At 40.2% G+C, this 16,876-nt stretch overlaps 1 protein-coding gene across 1 annotated transcript in view; it reads right to left on the bottom strand.

Annotated features, from left to right (window-relative positions):
- Window positions 1-16,876, bottom strand: part of CCDC81 (coiled-coil domain containing 81) — a 188,270-nt gene that overhangs the window by 34,864 nt on the left and 136,530 nt on the right. The window contains exon 14 of the mRNA XM_053708642.1: window positions 6,349-6,575. Coding sequence (XP_053564617.1) covers window positions 6,349-6,575 — 227 coding nt within the window. The remainder of the gene's footprint in view (window positions 1-6,348; window positions 6,576-16,876) is intronic.

Below are 16,876 nucleotides of genomic sequence, written 5' to 3' on the forward strand. Positions count from 1 at the left end.
CCTAAATAGACATTCCATTTATATGTACAAAAATACAATAGAGTACAGTAATCCATTTCCTACACACCACAAAAACAGAAAAGAATTCAAAATATTTTTATACCTCTATATAAATAATCTCAGAAACATTTTAGCATACATTACACAATATATCAGACCAATATTTTCAACTGAGAAATTTATAAAAACATAGATAAATCTAACTCTCTATTTAACCCAGACGGTTCTAATGTGCCAAGTTTGTAAATCCAGAATGCTTCACGTTGTTTCAATAGACATTCTCTATCTCCACCACGACGTGGCTTTTGTACACATTCAATAATCTGAAACCTAAGTTGGTTTATTGCATGGCCCATTTTAAGAAAGTGGTGGACAACTGGTGCGGTGACTTTCTTTGTGCGTATATTGCTCTTATGTTCAATTATCCTATCGCGGATGCTACGGGTAGTTTTGCCAACGTAGCTCTGCCCACAAGGGCATTTAATTATAAAAATTACACATTTTTTACAGAAGATTGACACATTGGATATACCTACAGATAAATATTTGCTTTTTAGTCTTGATGTGGACAGTTTGTACACATCTATAACCCATGAAAATGGTTTGGGTGCTGTTAAATTGGTGCTCAGTAGTGACAACAAGTATAGTTTCATTCAAGTTGATTTTTTTATTCATTTACTTGAAATTGTCTTATATTGCAATTACTTCCTGCTGGAAGATGACTATTACTTACAAATTCAAGGGACTGCCATGGGATCTAACGTCGCCCCCAACTATGCTAATATTTTTATGAATGTTTATGAAGAGAAATTTGTTTTTTCTCATGAATTGTTTATCAGATATGGCGCCTGCTGGTGGCGCTATATCGACGATGTGTTTGGCATTTGGTTGGGCGACGTTGGGTCCCTGGTTGCTTTTGTTGACAATTTGAAAACCACTACCAACCATATCAGATTTAAGTTGGGATGGAGTGAAGAAAGTATAACATTTCTGGACACAAGAATTATTAAATCTAAATCTGGTTTACAAGTAGATTTGTATAGGAAAAAAAACTGACCGTAACAGTCTTTTGTGCTATAATAGTGCCCATCCCCCTTCTCTATTTAAAGCCCTCCCTAGGAGTCAATTCCTTAGGGTGCGATGATGAAATGGTTTCCAGCCGTAGATTAAACAAAATGAGTGATAGGTTTTTAGAACGAGGTTACCCTATGTCCATTATTGACAAAGAGAAGCAATTTGTCTTATATATCCCTAGAGAGTCATTATTACGCCCCGATAAAGCGGAACTGAAAGGGAATCCAAAGGATAAAAAGAATAATGGAAGAATGTTCTTTGTGTCTGAGTATAATGCCCAAAGTCATATTATCCAAAGAATAATTAGGAAACATTGGGACATGTTAAGTAAGTGTAATCCTGAAGTTGCAGAGTTTAAAAATATCCCTATGCCTGCTTATAAAAGAAGTCCAAATTTGCAACAACATTTGGTCAGAGCGGATATTGGCACTAAAAAGTTAGAAAACACTCAAAGTTATATTACAAAGAAAAACAATGTTTGTTTTCCATGTTTAAGCTGCTCTTGTTGTGGTAACCTTATAAAAGGATCAATATTTTATCATCCAATCACTGACCATAAATATAATATTAATGGATACCTTACATGTCTCTCTACCTTTGTAATTTATATAATTAAATGCCCTTGTGGGCGGAGCTACGTTGGCGAAATATATGCACAAAAAAGTCACTGCACCAGTTGCCCACCACTTTCTTAAAATGGGCCATGCAATAAACCAACTTAGGTTTCAGATTATTGAATGTGTACAAAAGCCACGTTGTGGTGGAGATTGAGAATGTCTATTGAAACAACGTGAAGCATTCTGGATTTACAAACTTGGCACATTAGAACCATCTGGGTTAAATAGAGAGTTAGATTTATCTGTGTTTTTATAAATTTCTCAGTTGAAGATATTGGTCTGATATATTGTGTAATTTATGCTAAAATGTTTCTGAGATTATTTATATAGCGGTATAAAAATATTTTGAATTCTTTTCTGTTTTCGTGATGTGTAGGAAATGGATTACTGTACTCTATTGTATTTTTGTGTCTATTTAGGATAATTTATGTAAATAGGTCTATCAAATTGTTTGTTGCAATTTATAATGATTTTATTCTGGATATGATAGAGTTAACTTTTGTATACTCTTGAGCGCCCTCCAGGGCCGCCACTAGAAATTTTGGGGCCCCTGACTCAACCATTGATCAGGGCCCCCCCTCCTTTGACATGTGCAATTTTTGACCAAGTGACTAAAACGTATATGCACTTTATTCTTAATTGTCTATTTAAACTTGGAAATGTTGTAAAGGTAGTAACATACACACACACACAGACACACTCATACACTGAAACACACAAACACACTCACACATAAGGATTCCCATATAGACACTCTAGCAGACACGCAAAGAAACACACTCAGACACAGAAACCCAAACAGACACTTAGCACTTTTTTACATTGACCTGACAAGTAATGAGGTAAACTACAGTTTTGTAAAAAAAGGAGATTTAGAAAACAAAATATGGAGTTCTGATTATCTTTTTGTAAAGGAAGATGACAACTAAATTATGACAGCATGCAGTGGCTGAAAGGAAGGGCCCTGAACTGCCTAAACAATAATTTAAAGGTTAAATGGTGGAGTGGTTACTTCCGGAAAGGTCTTGTTAGTCTCAAAGTCTGTAGAAAGATGTGAATAATTAGTAGTAAGGTCAAAATGTCCTAAAAAGGAACAGACAATGGACACACACACACAAACTCAAACTTGCACATACACCCAAGGAAACAACGACACAGACAGCCTCAGAAAACACAAAGACATATACACACATACACACACAGAGACACCCACAGAAAACACACAAAGACATACACACACACAGAGAGACAACCACATGAAAAACACAGAAAGACATACATACACACACCCTCACTGAGACATCCACAAAAAAACACACAAAGACATACACACACCCTCACAGAGACACCCACAGAAAACACAGACATACATACATACACACACACACCCTCACAGAAACACCCATATAAAAAGCTCAAAGACATATGCACACACCCTCACAGACATCCACAGAAAATGCACAAATACATACACACCCACCCTCACAGAGAGACCCACAGATAAAAAATACATACACATAGAGACACAAACCAAAGCACAAAGACATAAACACATGCACCCACAGAAACACTCACAGGAGGAAACATTTATGCACCTTGCATCCCCTAAATCAACAGTGTGACATGCATGATAAAAAAAAATGAAGAAATTAAGAGATCACTTTTTAAAGAATCATATTTGTAAATGTGCAAACAAAAATAATTCTGTGAATTCAAAATTGTACATTAATGAGCTGGGTAGATGGCTAGATGAAGAAAAGTACCTTTAAAAGGTTGACATATGTTTGTTTGTTTTTTTCCCATTTTCCCCAACCAAGAGCACCACTTCAAATATAGTGTACAAATTTCCCCATCTGTCAGCTGTACTTATGGATTTTGAAAATGCTGTACTCTATATGGTCTTGGTGGGACCATAAGCTGTGGTACTCATACCATTAGATCTGGTTAAATTCAGGATTTAGGCTTGTTGGTATGTATTTCAAAACTAAGTCAGCTGTAGTGTAAACTGAACAGTTTTAAGTTAACCTGTATCATTTCAAACACTGAGCAATCTTAGTCTGAGAGTATAAAATTTTATGCAGATGTAAAAATCTTAGATAAAATGCCTCCTTGCATCTGGAAAGTCCTTGCATAAAGGGGCAGTAAACTCTAATGTAATATATATATATATATATATATATATATATATATATATATATATATATATATATATATATATATATATATATATATATATATATATATATAAAATGCATATCTGCCAAAAGGGCATCTACCATTTGTGTATTGAGGAGGAAACATTTCTGCATGGTTTTAAATATAGAATTTCTACAGCATTGTCAAATAATCATAAATACACTGCTGCTAAAAAAATGTGTTTTTATGGACCCCTAGCCCCACCATACAACTACTACCACACTGAAGTTACAATCCAAAATTGCACAAAGAAATAAAAAAACATTTGCTAAGTAAGTCCTACCTCCTCTTCAAGTGAAAGTGATCTGCCGTCTGACTCAGGCACACACTGTACAAAGTGCCAAGTCAGTCTCACACTGAGCATAGTGGTTTAGTGCACACTAAGAAATTCTCTCAAATGCTAATACTTTACTACTTGTAATAACATTTCCCATGCTCAATTAGCACTCTGCTGTAGTACCCACTGGTGGCTGCCAAAATTAAAAAAAAAAAAAAAAAAATTTTTTTTTTTTTTTTTTTTTTTAGTTTTTGCCTCATGGGGCCCCCCTGGCTCATTGGGCCCCTGACAGGAGTCACCCCTGTCACCCCCTGATGGCGGCCCTGGCGCCCACTATTGGGGGCTGTGTATAAATTAACACTTTGCTCAGTGTAAAATTAGCTTGACAAAGGGATAACTCCTGAAACGTTGCTCTGCTGTTCCCCTGTGTGTTTATAATAAATTCTTGTTGTGCTGCCACATCTCTGTTTTTTTGCATATTTTAAGGGGTTTGTGGTGCCACTGTGGCGTGCATGCAGTACCCTCCGTGCTGGACACTTTCTGATTATTGACTGTTATGCCTTTTGCCTGGCCTGACTTATTCTTCTGAGTCGCTTTTACATTGTTTACATAATTCAATTATCCAATCAGGATGCTTGTCCTGGGACTAGCTAGGAACCGTGCATCTGACAGACAGTCACATTCTTCTCTCTGTTCAAAGATGTTTACTCAAAATCTTATAAAACTACTGTAAAATCCCTTGTGATTATGAAGAAATCCAACAAGATTACAGCAATGTAAATTGTGAACTCAGTACTGATGATGATGTTGATTGGCTGATTTTATTTAATTTTTTTAAACATGCAGAAGAAAGTAGGAAGATGAGCTGAAACATAACTGCTCACATAGTAACATATCCTTAGTTTTAAATAGCAAAACATAATTACACTTTTTCTTTCCCACAGTTACATAGGGGATAAAAGAAAATTAAATGTTGAGGGTAATAATGTGTCCCTTTAATACAATGATCCACACTATATAGTGGCATTTCTCATGAACATTACATAAAAGGCATCCTTTGTGTGGATATAATACAAACCAGGGTATACTTCTTTTACATACAACTTTGTATAGGAGGCAAATAAACTATAGTTTGAATAAGGATCACAATAGCAAAACTTAGAAAAATATCAAATAGGTATCCAGGGGCATTAAAATAAAATCTTTTAAAATTCGGGGCTCTCCTCCCACCTAGAACCACAATGGGAATCTAATGCATTTCATCCCTTAGACTGGTATTTATCAGAGATGCCATTAGTACCTCAAATCCAATTATATAAAGGCTTATCCATTAACCTGTTTTAAATGTTTAAAGGGATACTAAACCCAAATTTTTTCTTTAATGATTCTTATAGAACATGCAATTTTAAGCAATTTTCTAATTTACTCCTATTATCAATTTTTTTCTCTTGGTATCTTTATTTAAAAAGCAGATATGCAAAGCTTGGAAGACGGCCCATTTTTGGTTCAGCACCTGGGTTGCGCTTGCTGATTGGTGGCTAAACGTAGCCACCAATAAGCAAGCGCTAACCAGTGTGTTTTGGAAGTAAAACTATAAAGTGTCTGAAATATTTAGAAAAATAATGACTCTCATGAAGATGCAACATACACACTTTAGGATATTATACAAAACTAACTAATGTTATTTTCTAAAAAAAAATGGCTGATCTGCTAAAAATAACAAGGTATTTGAATAGGTTTACAGAAAAAAGCTTGGAAACTGATGTATAAATGCAATTAATTCAAATGGCTAAAAATGTTTTTAGGGTGTGAAGTGGTCATCGCAGAAAGGGCAAGTTGCTCCTTTAGTTTTATTTTTGTATTTGATAACATTTTTGTGAATTGTTGAAACCTAATCCATTCAAATGGGTCAAGCTTGCAGGGGCAGTCTTATTTTCCTCTATATACACAAAGGCCCACAATCTCTTCTGTATATACAAAAGCATATTCTTAGAGCTATTGAAAAGGAACTTTTTACTTCCTTATCTCTATCACCTCAACTGGTTGTGTAATTCCTTCTACTAATTCTTGCTTGCATAGCCTTTCTATAGCCATTACTGCAGTACTAACATTTTCACTATAGGTTTCCCTTTAATGTCCCTTTGAGAAAAACTATTAAAAAAAAATTGAAAGCTATTTACATACTCTTGTTTTGTCTTTTGCAGCATTTCCATTTCTTTTCTCTGCTGTACCAAATCATTAAGGGTAGCCAGGCGTTTCCGTTCTGTGGACGACTGCAGCTGATGAATGGACACCTCTTGTGCTCTCCTCCTTTTCTCAGCCAGTTTATCATTGGTCATATCATGTCTGCCAAAAACTGGCTCTGCTGCTTCAGAACCCATAGACAATATAAACTGTGGCTTCAGTTTCACCTACAAGGACATTTGTTTTATGAACATATTCCATAATCAGTCAGAAAACTGGCAGTAAAGGAGTAACTATGTCCAATAATCATTCAGAAATATTGGGTTTAGATAGCAATAGTCACAAGTCCAGACATAAAGCACAAGTTCTGATTAATATGTGCAAAACATTCAGTGCAGTAACTTCCGTCCTCTCTGTGGTACAATGATCATCCATAAAGGGACACTGAACTCAAAAAACTCCATATAATAGAGCAGCATTTAAAAAACAAAATTTATGCTTACCTGATACATTTTTTTCTTTCTTGACACGTTGAGTCCACGGATCATCATCAATTACTGTTGGGAATATCACTCCTGGCCAGCAGGAGGAGGCAAAGAGCACCACAGAAAAGCTGTTAAATATCACTCCCTTACCCACAATCCACCAGTCATTCGACCACAGGGAAAGGAAGTAACACAAGGTGCAGAGGTGCCTGAGGTTTATATAAAAAGAAACTGTCTGAATACAGGGCGGGCTGTGGACTCACCGTGTCAAGAAAGAAATTTATCAGGTAAGCATACATTTTGTTTTCTTTCTAATGACACGGTGAGTCCACGGATCATCATCAATTACTGTTGGGAACTAATACCCAAGCCAAGTTGCAGCCTTGCAAATCTGTTCCACAGAAGCTTCATTTTTGAAAGCCCAGGAAGAAGAAACAGCCCTTGTGGAATGAGCTGTGATTTTCTCAGGAGGTTGCTGTCCAGCAGTCTCATATGCCAAGCGAATAATGCTCTTCAGCCAAAGGGAAAGTGAAGTAGCCATAGCTTTCTGACCCTTGCGTTTCCCAGAAAAGCAAACAACAATGCAGAAGACTGACGAAAGTCCTTAGTTGCCTGCAAATAAAATTTTAGCGCTTGCACAACATCCAGATTATGCAACAAGCGTCCTTTGTGAGAAGAAGGAATAGGACACAAAAGAAGGTACAACGATTTCCTGATTAATATTCTTGACCGAAACAACCTTGGGCGGAAACCAAACTTAGTACGCAGAACTACCTTATTGGAGTGAAATATAAGATAAGGGGAAACACACTATAAAGCAGAGAGTTCAGAAACTCTCCAAGCAGAGGAAATAGCAACAAGAAACAAAACTTTCCAAGATAACATCTTAAAGGGACACTGAACCCAAAAATGTTTCTATTGTGATTCAGATAGAGCATGCAATTTTAATCAACTTTCTAATTTACTCCTATTATCAAATTTTCTTCATTCTCTTGGTATATTTATTTGAAAAGCAGGAATGTAAGTTTAGATGCCGGCCCATTTTTGGTGAACAACCTGGGTTGTTCTTGCTAATTGGTGGATACATTCACCCACTGATAAAAAAGTAATGTCCAGGGTACTGAACCAAAAATTGGCTGGCTCCTTAGCTTAGATGCCTTCTTTTTCAAATAAAGATAGCAAAAGAACAAAGAAAAATCGATAAAAGGAGTAAATTAGAAAGTTACTTAAACTTGCATGCTCTATCTGAATCACAAAATAAAAAAATTGGGTTCAGTGTCCCTTTAATATATAAAGAATGCATAGGCTCAAACGGAGCCTGTTGTAAAATTTTAAGAACATGGTTAAGACTCCGTGGAGGAGTAACGGGTTTAAACACAGGCCAAATTCTAACCAAGGCCTGACAAAACGATTGCACATCTGGCACATCCGCCAAGCGCTTATGTAACAAAATAGACAATGCCGAAATCTGACCCTTTAGAGTACTTGCCGACAAACCCTTCTCCAGACCATCCTGAAGAAAGGACAAAATCCTAGGAATCCTTACAATACTCCAAGAGTATCCTTTGGATTCACACCAATACAAGTATTTTATGTCAGATCTTATAGTAAATACTGCGAGTCACAGGCTTACGAGCCTGAATCAAGGACTCAATGACCGACTCTGAAAATCCAGGCTTAGATAAAACTAAGCGTTCAATCTCCAAGCAGTCAGCTTCAAAGAAACAAGATTTAAATGAAGGAAAGGACCCTGAAGTAGAATGTCCTTCCTCAGAGGCAATCTCCAAGGTGGAAAGGATGACATTTCCACTAGGTCTGCATACCAAATCCTGCGAGGCCACGCCGGGGCTATGAGAATTATAGACGCCCTCTCCTGCTTGATTCGAGCAATGACTCTTGGAAGGAAAGCGAACGTAGGAAACAGGTATGCTAGACTGAAGTTCCAAGGAACTGCCAGAGCATCGATCAGAAATGCCTGCGGATCTCTTGACCTCAAGCCATATCTAGGAAGTTTGGCATTCTGACGAGAAGCCATGAGATCCAACTCCGGCTGCCCCCACTTGAGGGTCAAGCTGGAAAACACATCCGAATGAAATTCCCATTCCCCGGGATGAAAAGTCTGTCTGCTCATAAAATCCGCTTCCCAATTGTCCACTCCTGGAATGTGGATCACAGAAAGACAGCAGTTGTGGGTCTCTGCCCACTGAATAATTCGGGCCACATCTGTCATGGCCAAGGGACTGGTGGTTGATGTAGGACACTGAGGTTATGTTGTCTGACTGGAATCTGATAAACCCGGGCTAAGGCTAACTAAGGCCAGGCCAGAAGAGCATTGAAGATTGCTCTCAGCTCCAAGATGTTTATGGGCAGGACTGACTCCTGGGTCCATAAGCCCTAAGCCTTCAAAGAGCCCCATACTGCTTCACAACCTAGAAGGCTGGAATCCGTGATTCACAATCACTCAGGAGGGTCTGTGGAAGCAAGTACCCTGGGAGAGATGATCCTTTGAAAGCCACCATGGAAGAGAGTTTATTGAGGCCTGATCTAGATCTACCCGCGGAGACAGGTCCATATAGTCCCCGTTCCATTGTCTGAGCATGCATAACTGCAGAGGTCTGAGATGGAACCGAGCAAACGGAATGATGTCCATGGAAGCCACCATCAGACCGATTACCTCCATACCAGAGAACTTTTTTCCCGATTCACTTTCCATCTGTGGGATCAAAGAAAAGACAACAAGATCTCCGTATGAGATTCTGCTTGTTGAAAAGAATGGCGCCTGAACCAGAATGTCGTCCAGATAAGGTGCCACTACAATGCCCTGAGATTGAAGCACAGCTAAAAGAGCCCCCAGAACTTTTGAGAACCTGGGAGCTGTGGCAAGGCTGAATGGAAGGACCACAAACTGGAAATTATTGTCCAAAAAGGTGAATCTCAGAAACTTGTGATGGTCCCTGTGAATGGGAACATGAAGGTATACATCCTTTAGGTTTATGGTTGTTATGAACTGACCCTCTTGTACCAAGGGAAGAATGGAGCGTATAGTCTCCATCTTGAAGGATGGCACTCTGAGAAACTTGTTTAAACATTTTAGATCTAGGATTGATCAAAAAGTTCCCTCCTTTTTAGGAACTACAAACAGATTCAAGTAAAATCCCAGACCCATTTTCTAAAAGGGAACTAGATTGATTACCCCCAGGGCGGCAAGGTCCTTGACACAATGTAAGAACGCCTCTCTTTTTATCTGGTCTACAGATAATCTGGAGAGGAGAAACCTGCCTCTGGGAGGAAAAGATTTGTAGGCTATTTTGTATCCCTGGGAGACAATGCCCACCGCCCAGGGATCCGGTACATCTCTTATCCAAGCCTGGGAAAAAAGAGAGAGTCTACCCCCCTACAAGATCCGCTCCCGGATCGGGGGCCAACCCTTCATGCTGACTTGGAATCAGCTGAAGGCTTTTTATATTGCTTTCCCTTATTCCAGGACTGGTTGGGCTTCCAGGAAGGCTTGGCTTGATCTTGCTTGGAGGAAGGGGAGGAAGACTTGCCTTTAAAGTTGCAAAAGGAATGAAAATTACTCTGACGTCCCTTCTGCTTATTCTTTTTATCTTGAGGAAGAAAAGAACCCTTCCCTCCAGTAATATCTGAGATAATTTCCGCCAAACCAGGTCCAAACAAGGTCTTACCCTTGTAATGAATAGCCATGAGCTTAGATTTAGATAAAACATCCGCAGACCAGTAATTCAACCACAAGGCCCTGCGGGCTAGGACCGCAAAACCAGAAATTTTGTCTCCCAGTTTAATAACCTGTAAGGAAGCATCTGTAATGAAGGAATTTGCTATCTTGAGAGCCTTAATCCTGTCTTTGATCTCATCAAGAGGGGTATCTGTCTGAAGAGATTCAGACAACGCATCAAACCAGTAAGCCGCAGCGCTGGTAACAGTGGAGATACACACCGCAGGTTGCTATTGTAGACCCTGGTGGACATAAATCTTTTTAGTAAAGCCTCCAATTTTTTATCCATTGGATCTTTAAAAGAACAACTATCCTCTATGGGAATAGTAGTCCTCTTGGCCAAAGTGGAGATCTCTCCTTCTACCTTAGGAACCATCTGCCACGACTCCTTAATAGAATCCACTATAGGAAAAATCTTCTTAAAAATAGGAGATGGAGAAAAGGGAATACCAGGTCTTTCCCATTCTCGAGCAATAATCTCCGCAGCACAGTCAGGAACCGGAAAAACCTCCACCGCGGAGGAAACATCAAAGTATTTATTCAATTTACTAGACTTTTTAGGATTGACTATGATAGTTGTGTCAGAGTCGTCCAAAGTAGCCAAAACCTCCTTAAGTAATAAGCGAAGATGTTCTAGCTTAAATCTGAAGGATACCACCTCAGCATCAGAAGAAGGAATTACACTGTCCGAGTCTGAGATTTCCCCCTCAGATGCTACCGACATGTGTTCTTCCTCAGGCTTATGGGAAGGGACACTCTGGATAGCCAGAACTTGATCAGGAACCTTACTAAATGTTTCCTTAAATTTCCTTTTACGCCTTCCCTGCAACATGGGGAAAGCTGACAAGGCCTCAGATACTGCAAGGCATACCTGGGAAGCAATGTCTTTTAGAGAAAATCCTACAGGATTGCAAGAGGAAACACAGGGCACTGTATGTGGAGACTGAAAAAGTTGGGACGCATGAGGAGAAAGTTGCGGCATATCTGCAACAGGAGACACCTGAACAGCATTGGCCTGGGATAATGGTGGCTCATGGTCAAATATTTTATCTCTATAACTTAAAGTTCTCTCAATGCATGAGGAACAAAAAGGAAGTGGGGATTCCACCTGAGCATCAAAACATAACTGACAAGCAGCAACTTCGCCTGGGATAATGGTTTGAAAAGCCTCTTGTACCATCTTTTTTTTTTTTCTTCTTTTTTCAAATAAGCTTTATTGAGCCATGTCAACATTACAACAACAGAAGTCAAAGATACATGATCTCTTACGGTACATGAGAGTTGCAAGAATCAATACAAACAATAAACATGAAGAAGCATGGCATACACATAAGCATATGTTTATAGCAGGTGTGCAGTATGGACTAAGATAAAAACAGGAAGGTATTATCAAGCATTGTACGGTGTATCAATCGTTATATAGCTATAAAAAAGGGCTTGTGAATAAGGTTAAGAATCATAAAATATAAAACAAAACGGGGAGAGATAAAAAAAAGGGGGGGGGGCAGTTTTTCTATAGGGGGTAGTTTTGTATGGGGGGTAGAGGGCAGGTTCATAACAAGGGGGAAGGAGGAGGGAGGGGAGGAAAGAGTTAAGAAAAAGAACAGGAATTCACCACACTCAACCAGAATGACTACATGTCTACCATGTTTGCGAGACTATCTAATCTTTTTCCATAACTCCCATGCCTGGCAGTGCAAATGAATCTTGTTATTGACAGTAAAGATAGGACTCTCTATTATCTCCAAGTAATATATAGTTTTAGTGATGTCGCTCTAAGTGGATAGTGCTGCCTGTTTCCAAAGGCGAGCAATAGCTAGTTTAGTAGCCATCAATAAATAAATACTAAGTAGGCCTTTAGAAGAGAGGGAAGACCCAATGGACAGATGGAACAGCACAGTTTGCGGCTTAGTCCACAAAGTAGGATCCAAAACAAAGCATTTACGGGAGAGCATACTCTAGAGGGGCAGCAAAGCAGAGCATTCCCACCACACATGAGCCGGTGATCCCACTCTTGTACCATCTTGTGTAATAAATAGGGATAAAGTGTAAACATTCTTTATTTGAAAATAAAAAATAAATGTGTACTGTGTATTTAAATAGAAATGTGTGTTAGCGCAACAAACCAAATAGTCTTCAGGCTACCTATACACCTCAGTAGCTTTACTGAGGTGCCTACCTGTCCTGCAGCTCATTTTAAAATACAGAGCAGTTACAGAGCCCTAACTGCCGAAAAAAAACGGCTTACAACAGTAATCTCGATGACCAAAAGTTAAAGTATAAAAACTACTATAACACACTGAGCCACCATAAATCACCTCAGAGTCTCAATGCCCAAACTGCCTAAAAGAAAACCCAAACATGAAGGTCTAATAAAGTCCCATATTAAATAAGACAGCTTTTAGCTGTAACAAGTGCCAGCAATCTCCTTGCAAAAGAAAATTAAAAAGGGCACTTACCTGAAAGTGCTGTCCGGCAGCAGGATAGCTCACCTGGTTTGAGAGGGTGCAGCACCTCACATGGACCTGTGAAGAGAGAAAAACTGAGTAGGGCAGCAGATTCTTGAGAAAGCGCAGTGAGGATTGTACCTCACAAGTTCTCAAGTGCTCAAAAGCCACCACTGCCCTACTGAAGAGACTGATGTGGACTAGGCTAGACCACAGAAAAGAACAGCGTAAGCTTACTCTGCTAAAAAAAAAAAAAATCTTGATTGAAGAAAACTTCTCATCAGACACCTAAACTTCACCTCCTCCTTGCACTACAGGCAAAGAGAATGACTGGGGGATTGTGGGTAGGGGAGTGATATTTAACAGCTTTGCTGTGGTGCTCTTTGCCTCCTCCTGCTGGCCAGGAGTGATATTCCTAACAGTAATTGATGATGATCTGTGAACTCACCGTGTCAGAAAGAAATGTTGATATTTTTATTGCCTGTTAAAGCTACTTATAAATATCAATTTAATTTGCTTATAGATATTTTCATTCTAATACTTACTACGTAGGTATCAACCAATGCACAATTAGCAGGAAGTACATATCAGCCAATGAAAAACTTCTGTATTAGATTTAGTATAAATTTAAACATATTTTACTTCACAATTTGTCAAGAAAGAAAAAAAAAATCAGGGTTTAGATGCTTCTCTTTCATATGTATTACAGAAATTGTTATAGTAAAGTGTCCCTTTAAGCGATCTCAAGAAAATCTTAGTTTGTCACTTATATGCAGCCTAAACTACTGATTGATTCCATGTAGATCCTAGATTCTCAACCTGTGGTATGTGTACCCCTGGGGGTCCTTGGGGCATTGGCAAGGGGTACTCCAGGGATTGGCCTTCTATATTATTTTTCCTGATGACATATCAAAAAAAGCTGTGTTTCTCATTTCTACTCTCAAGCACTCCTAGCAAGGCAGAGTATGAGTATTAATAAAAAGAGAGAAGCGCTCAACCTGGGAAAGAACAATAGCATAATAGCTTGTTCTATGGCTAGTTACCACCCTAGAAGCAACCTCTTTTTGCTCAATGTGTGCCTTTCACAGAGAAGAACTTTCCTGTAGCATATCAGTCTGATCCTGACTTAACAGTGCAGTCCAGCCCCGAAATACCAGGCAATCCCTCTCTGAACAAGAGAAATGGCAAAACCCCAGATGTACGTTTCGGCCTATTGTGGGCCTCGTCAGTGAGGTGCAGCCATATCCTTCTAGGTACACTGAGCAACGGGTCCACGTCTGGATTCCCGCATCAAACTTAGGGAGACTTCCCTAAGTGTCTTAATTTGCATAAATAAAAAGAGAGAAGCGCTCAACCTGGGAACGAACAATAGCATAATAGCTTGTTCTATGGCTAGTTACCACCCTAGAAGCAGCCTCTTTTTGCTCAATGTGTGCCTTTCACAGAGAAGAACTTTCCTGTAGCATATCAGTCTGATCCTGATTTAACAATGCAATCCAGCCCCGAAATACCAGGCAATCCCTCTCTGAACGAGAGAAATGGCAAAACCCCAGACGTACGTTTCGGCCTATTGTGGGCCTCGTCAGTGAGGTGCAGCCATATCCCTCTAGGCACACTGAGCAACGGGTCCACGTCTGGATTCCCGCATCACACTTAGGGAGACTTCCCTAAGTGTCATAATTTGCATAAATAAAAAGAGAGAAGCGCTCAACCTGGGAACGAACAATAGCATAATAGCTTGTTCTATGGCTAGTTACCACCCTAGAAGCAGCCTCTTTTTGCTCAATGTGTGCCTTTCACAGAGAAGAACTTTCCTGTAGCATATCAGTCTGATCCTGACTTAACAGTGCAGTCCAGCCCCGAAATACCAGGAAATCCCTCTCTGAACGAGAGAAATTGCAAGCTATTATGCTATTGTTCGTTCCCAGGTTGAGCGCTTCTCTCTTTTTATTTATGCAAATTATAACACTTGGGGAAGTCTCCCTAAGTGTGATGCGGGAATCCAGACGTGGACCCGTTGCTCAGTGTGCCTAGAAGGATATGGCTGCACCTCACTGACGAGGCCCACAATAGGCCGAAATGATCAGCTGAGGTTGCTTCTCGGGCCTTTGGCTTGGATCAAGTGCAGTTTTCTGTGCTTGGTCTTGGTTTGCTGCCTAGAGACCTGCTCCTTCGGCCGGGGGTCCTTTCCCTTTGGGGTTTGGGCTCCTGCTGCTATTGGGGGGGTGGCTTCTCCTTAGGCGTAGAGCAACTGGGTAGTAGGGCCGTCCCCTTGGCCTTGTGGCATCGTCCCTGGACTTCAGCCACATGCTGCTTTTGGGGGGGCGCTCTGAAATCCAGCCTAAAGAGGCAATAAGGCAAATATGGCTACCAATGTGCCAAATGTTCCCCATACACTTCGGGTGTTGATTTCTGAGGACTTTCGAGAGAAGATTGGTTTGGCTCATGTCCAGCAGGTGGTTTTGGAGGGTGTTTTGAAGATGCCAAGAGAAAGTTTGCATTGTGTTCAGTCATTCCCTTCAAGAGGGATTTTTGATGTGGCTTTCACCGATGAGCATTATTTACAGACCTGCTATCAACGGACTATTGATATGGCTGCTGCTCCAGAGTTGGTTGGCATGAAATTTGTTGCCTGTGTGCAGAGGGAGAGAAGAATCCCGGTGATAGTACATATGTACAACCCTTGGGTCACTGATGTGGAAATTCGTCTGTTTCTTTGTCGCTACTTTGATGATGTTCAAGGAGGTAGCAAGCTGAAGAATCAGTTTGGGACTTTCAATGGAAAGCGCAGGTTCTGGGTGCGGTTTGTGCCAGATGAATTAGGTATTGGTGGAAAGAAACACCCTCCACAGACTTTTGCCATTGGTGGAAATAGAGGTTTCCTATACTATGATGACATGCCTCTTTTTTGCCGTAGTTGCAACCTGTTTGGTCACATTGCTGAAAATTGCCCAGGTGCCAGATGTCGAAATTGCGGTGAGGAGGATCATCTTGTTGCCCACTGTAGTAAACGCCGGACCTGTGACCTGTGTGGTTCTTCAAGTCATCTGTGCAGGATGTGTCCTTTGATGATGATTCAGGGGCTTGATAGAGTGAAGCCTTCCTATGCTGATGTTGCAAAAAAAACATCTTCAGTTGCAGTTGAGCCATCTGTGAATGAGGAGGAGGTCTCTGATGAGGCATTGAACTCTATAGTACCTCTTTTGTGTAAGAAATCTGCAGTTGGGGTCCCTGTCGGAGAGGTGTCTGATGCTTCTGTGGTGGTTCCTGTGGCTGAGAAGGTAGAGGAAGCCCAATCTCATCTTCAGGATGTGGATCTTGCTACATCTAATATGATAGCTGCTTCAGATGTTCTTGAAGCCCTGTTGCCCAATTCTGTGGATGATACTGTTGCTGTTCCTGGGACAGAGAATTTTTCCTTCACTGAGTCATCTTGTGATGCTGCTCCTGATGCTGTTCTTGGTGAAGGCGAGAACATTGATTGGTCTGCTGTTGTGTCCTCTAGTTCTGAGGAGGATATGGACACTGAAGGGAAAAAATCTGCCTCCAAGCGAAAAATAGATGCGGATTCTGATGGATGGGAGAGTCCTGATTTGAATCTTCCAGTAGTTAAGGGTGCAGATCCAGATACTACAAGTGATGCTGACTCTTTAATTTCAGAGTTTCCTTCTGTCTCTACTAAAGACATTCCTTCTGACTCAAGCCAGTGTATAGGTGACTTTTCTGATGCCTCTTCTGTTGGTTATCTAGATAAAAGAGATGTGAACCAACTTGCTGAAGTTACTGGTTATGAGGCTGGCAAGGGGGAGCCTAGGAGGTCGGAACGTCACAGAGGCAGATTTAAAGGATCTCATTTGAGT

Source organism: Bombina bombina, chromosome 3, assembly GCF_027579735.1.
Source record: "Bombina bombina isolate aBomBom1 chromosome 3, aBomBom1.pri, whole genome shotgun sequence".
Classification (NCBI taxonomy): Eukaryota; Metazoa; Chordata; class Amphibia; order Anura; family Bombinatoridae; genus Bombina; species Bombina bombina.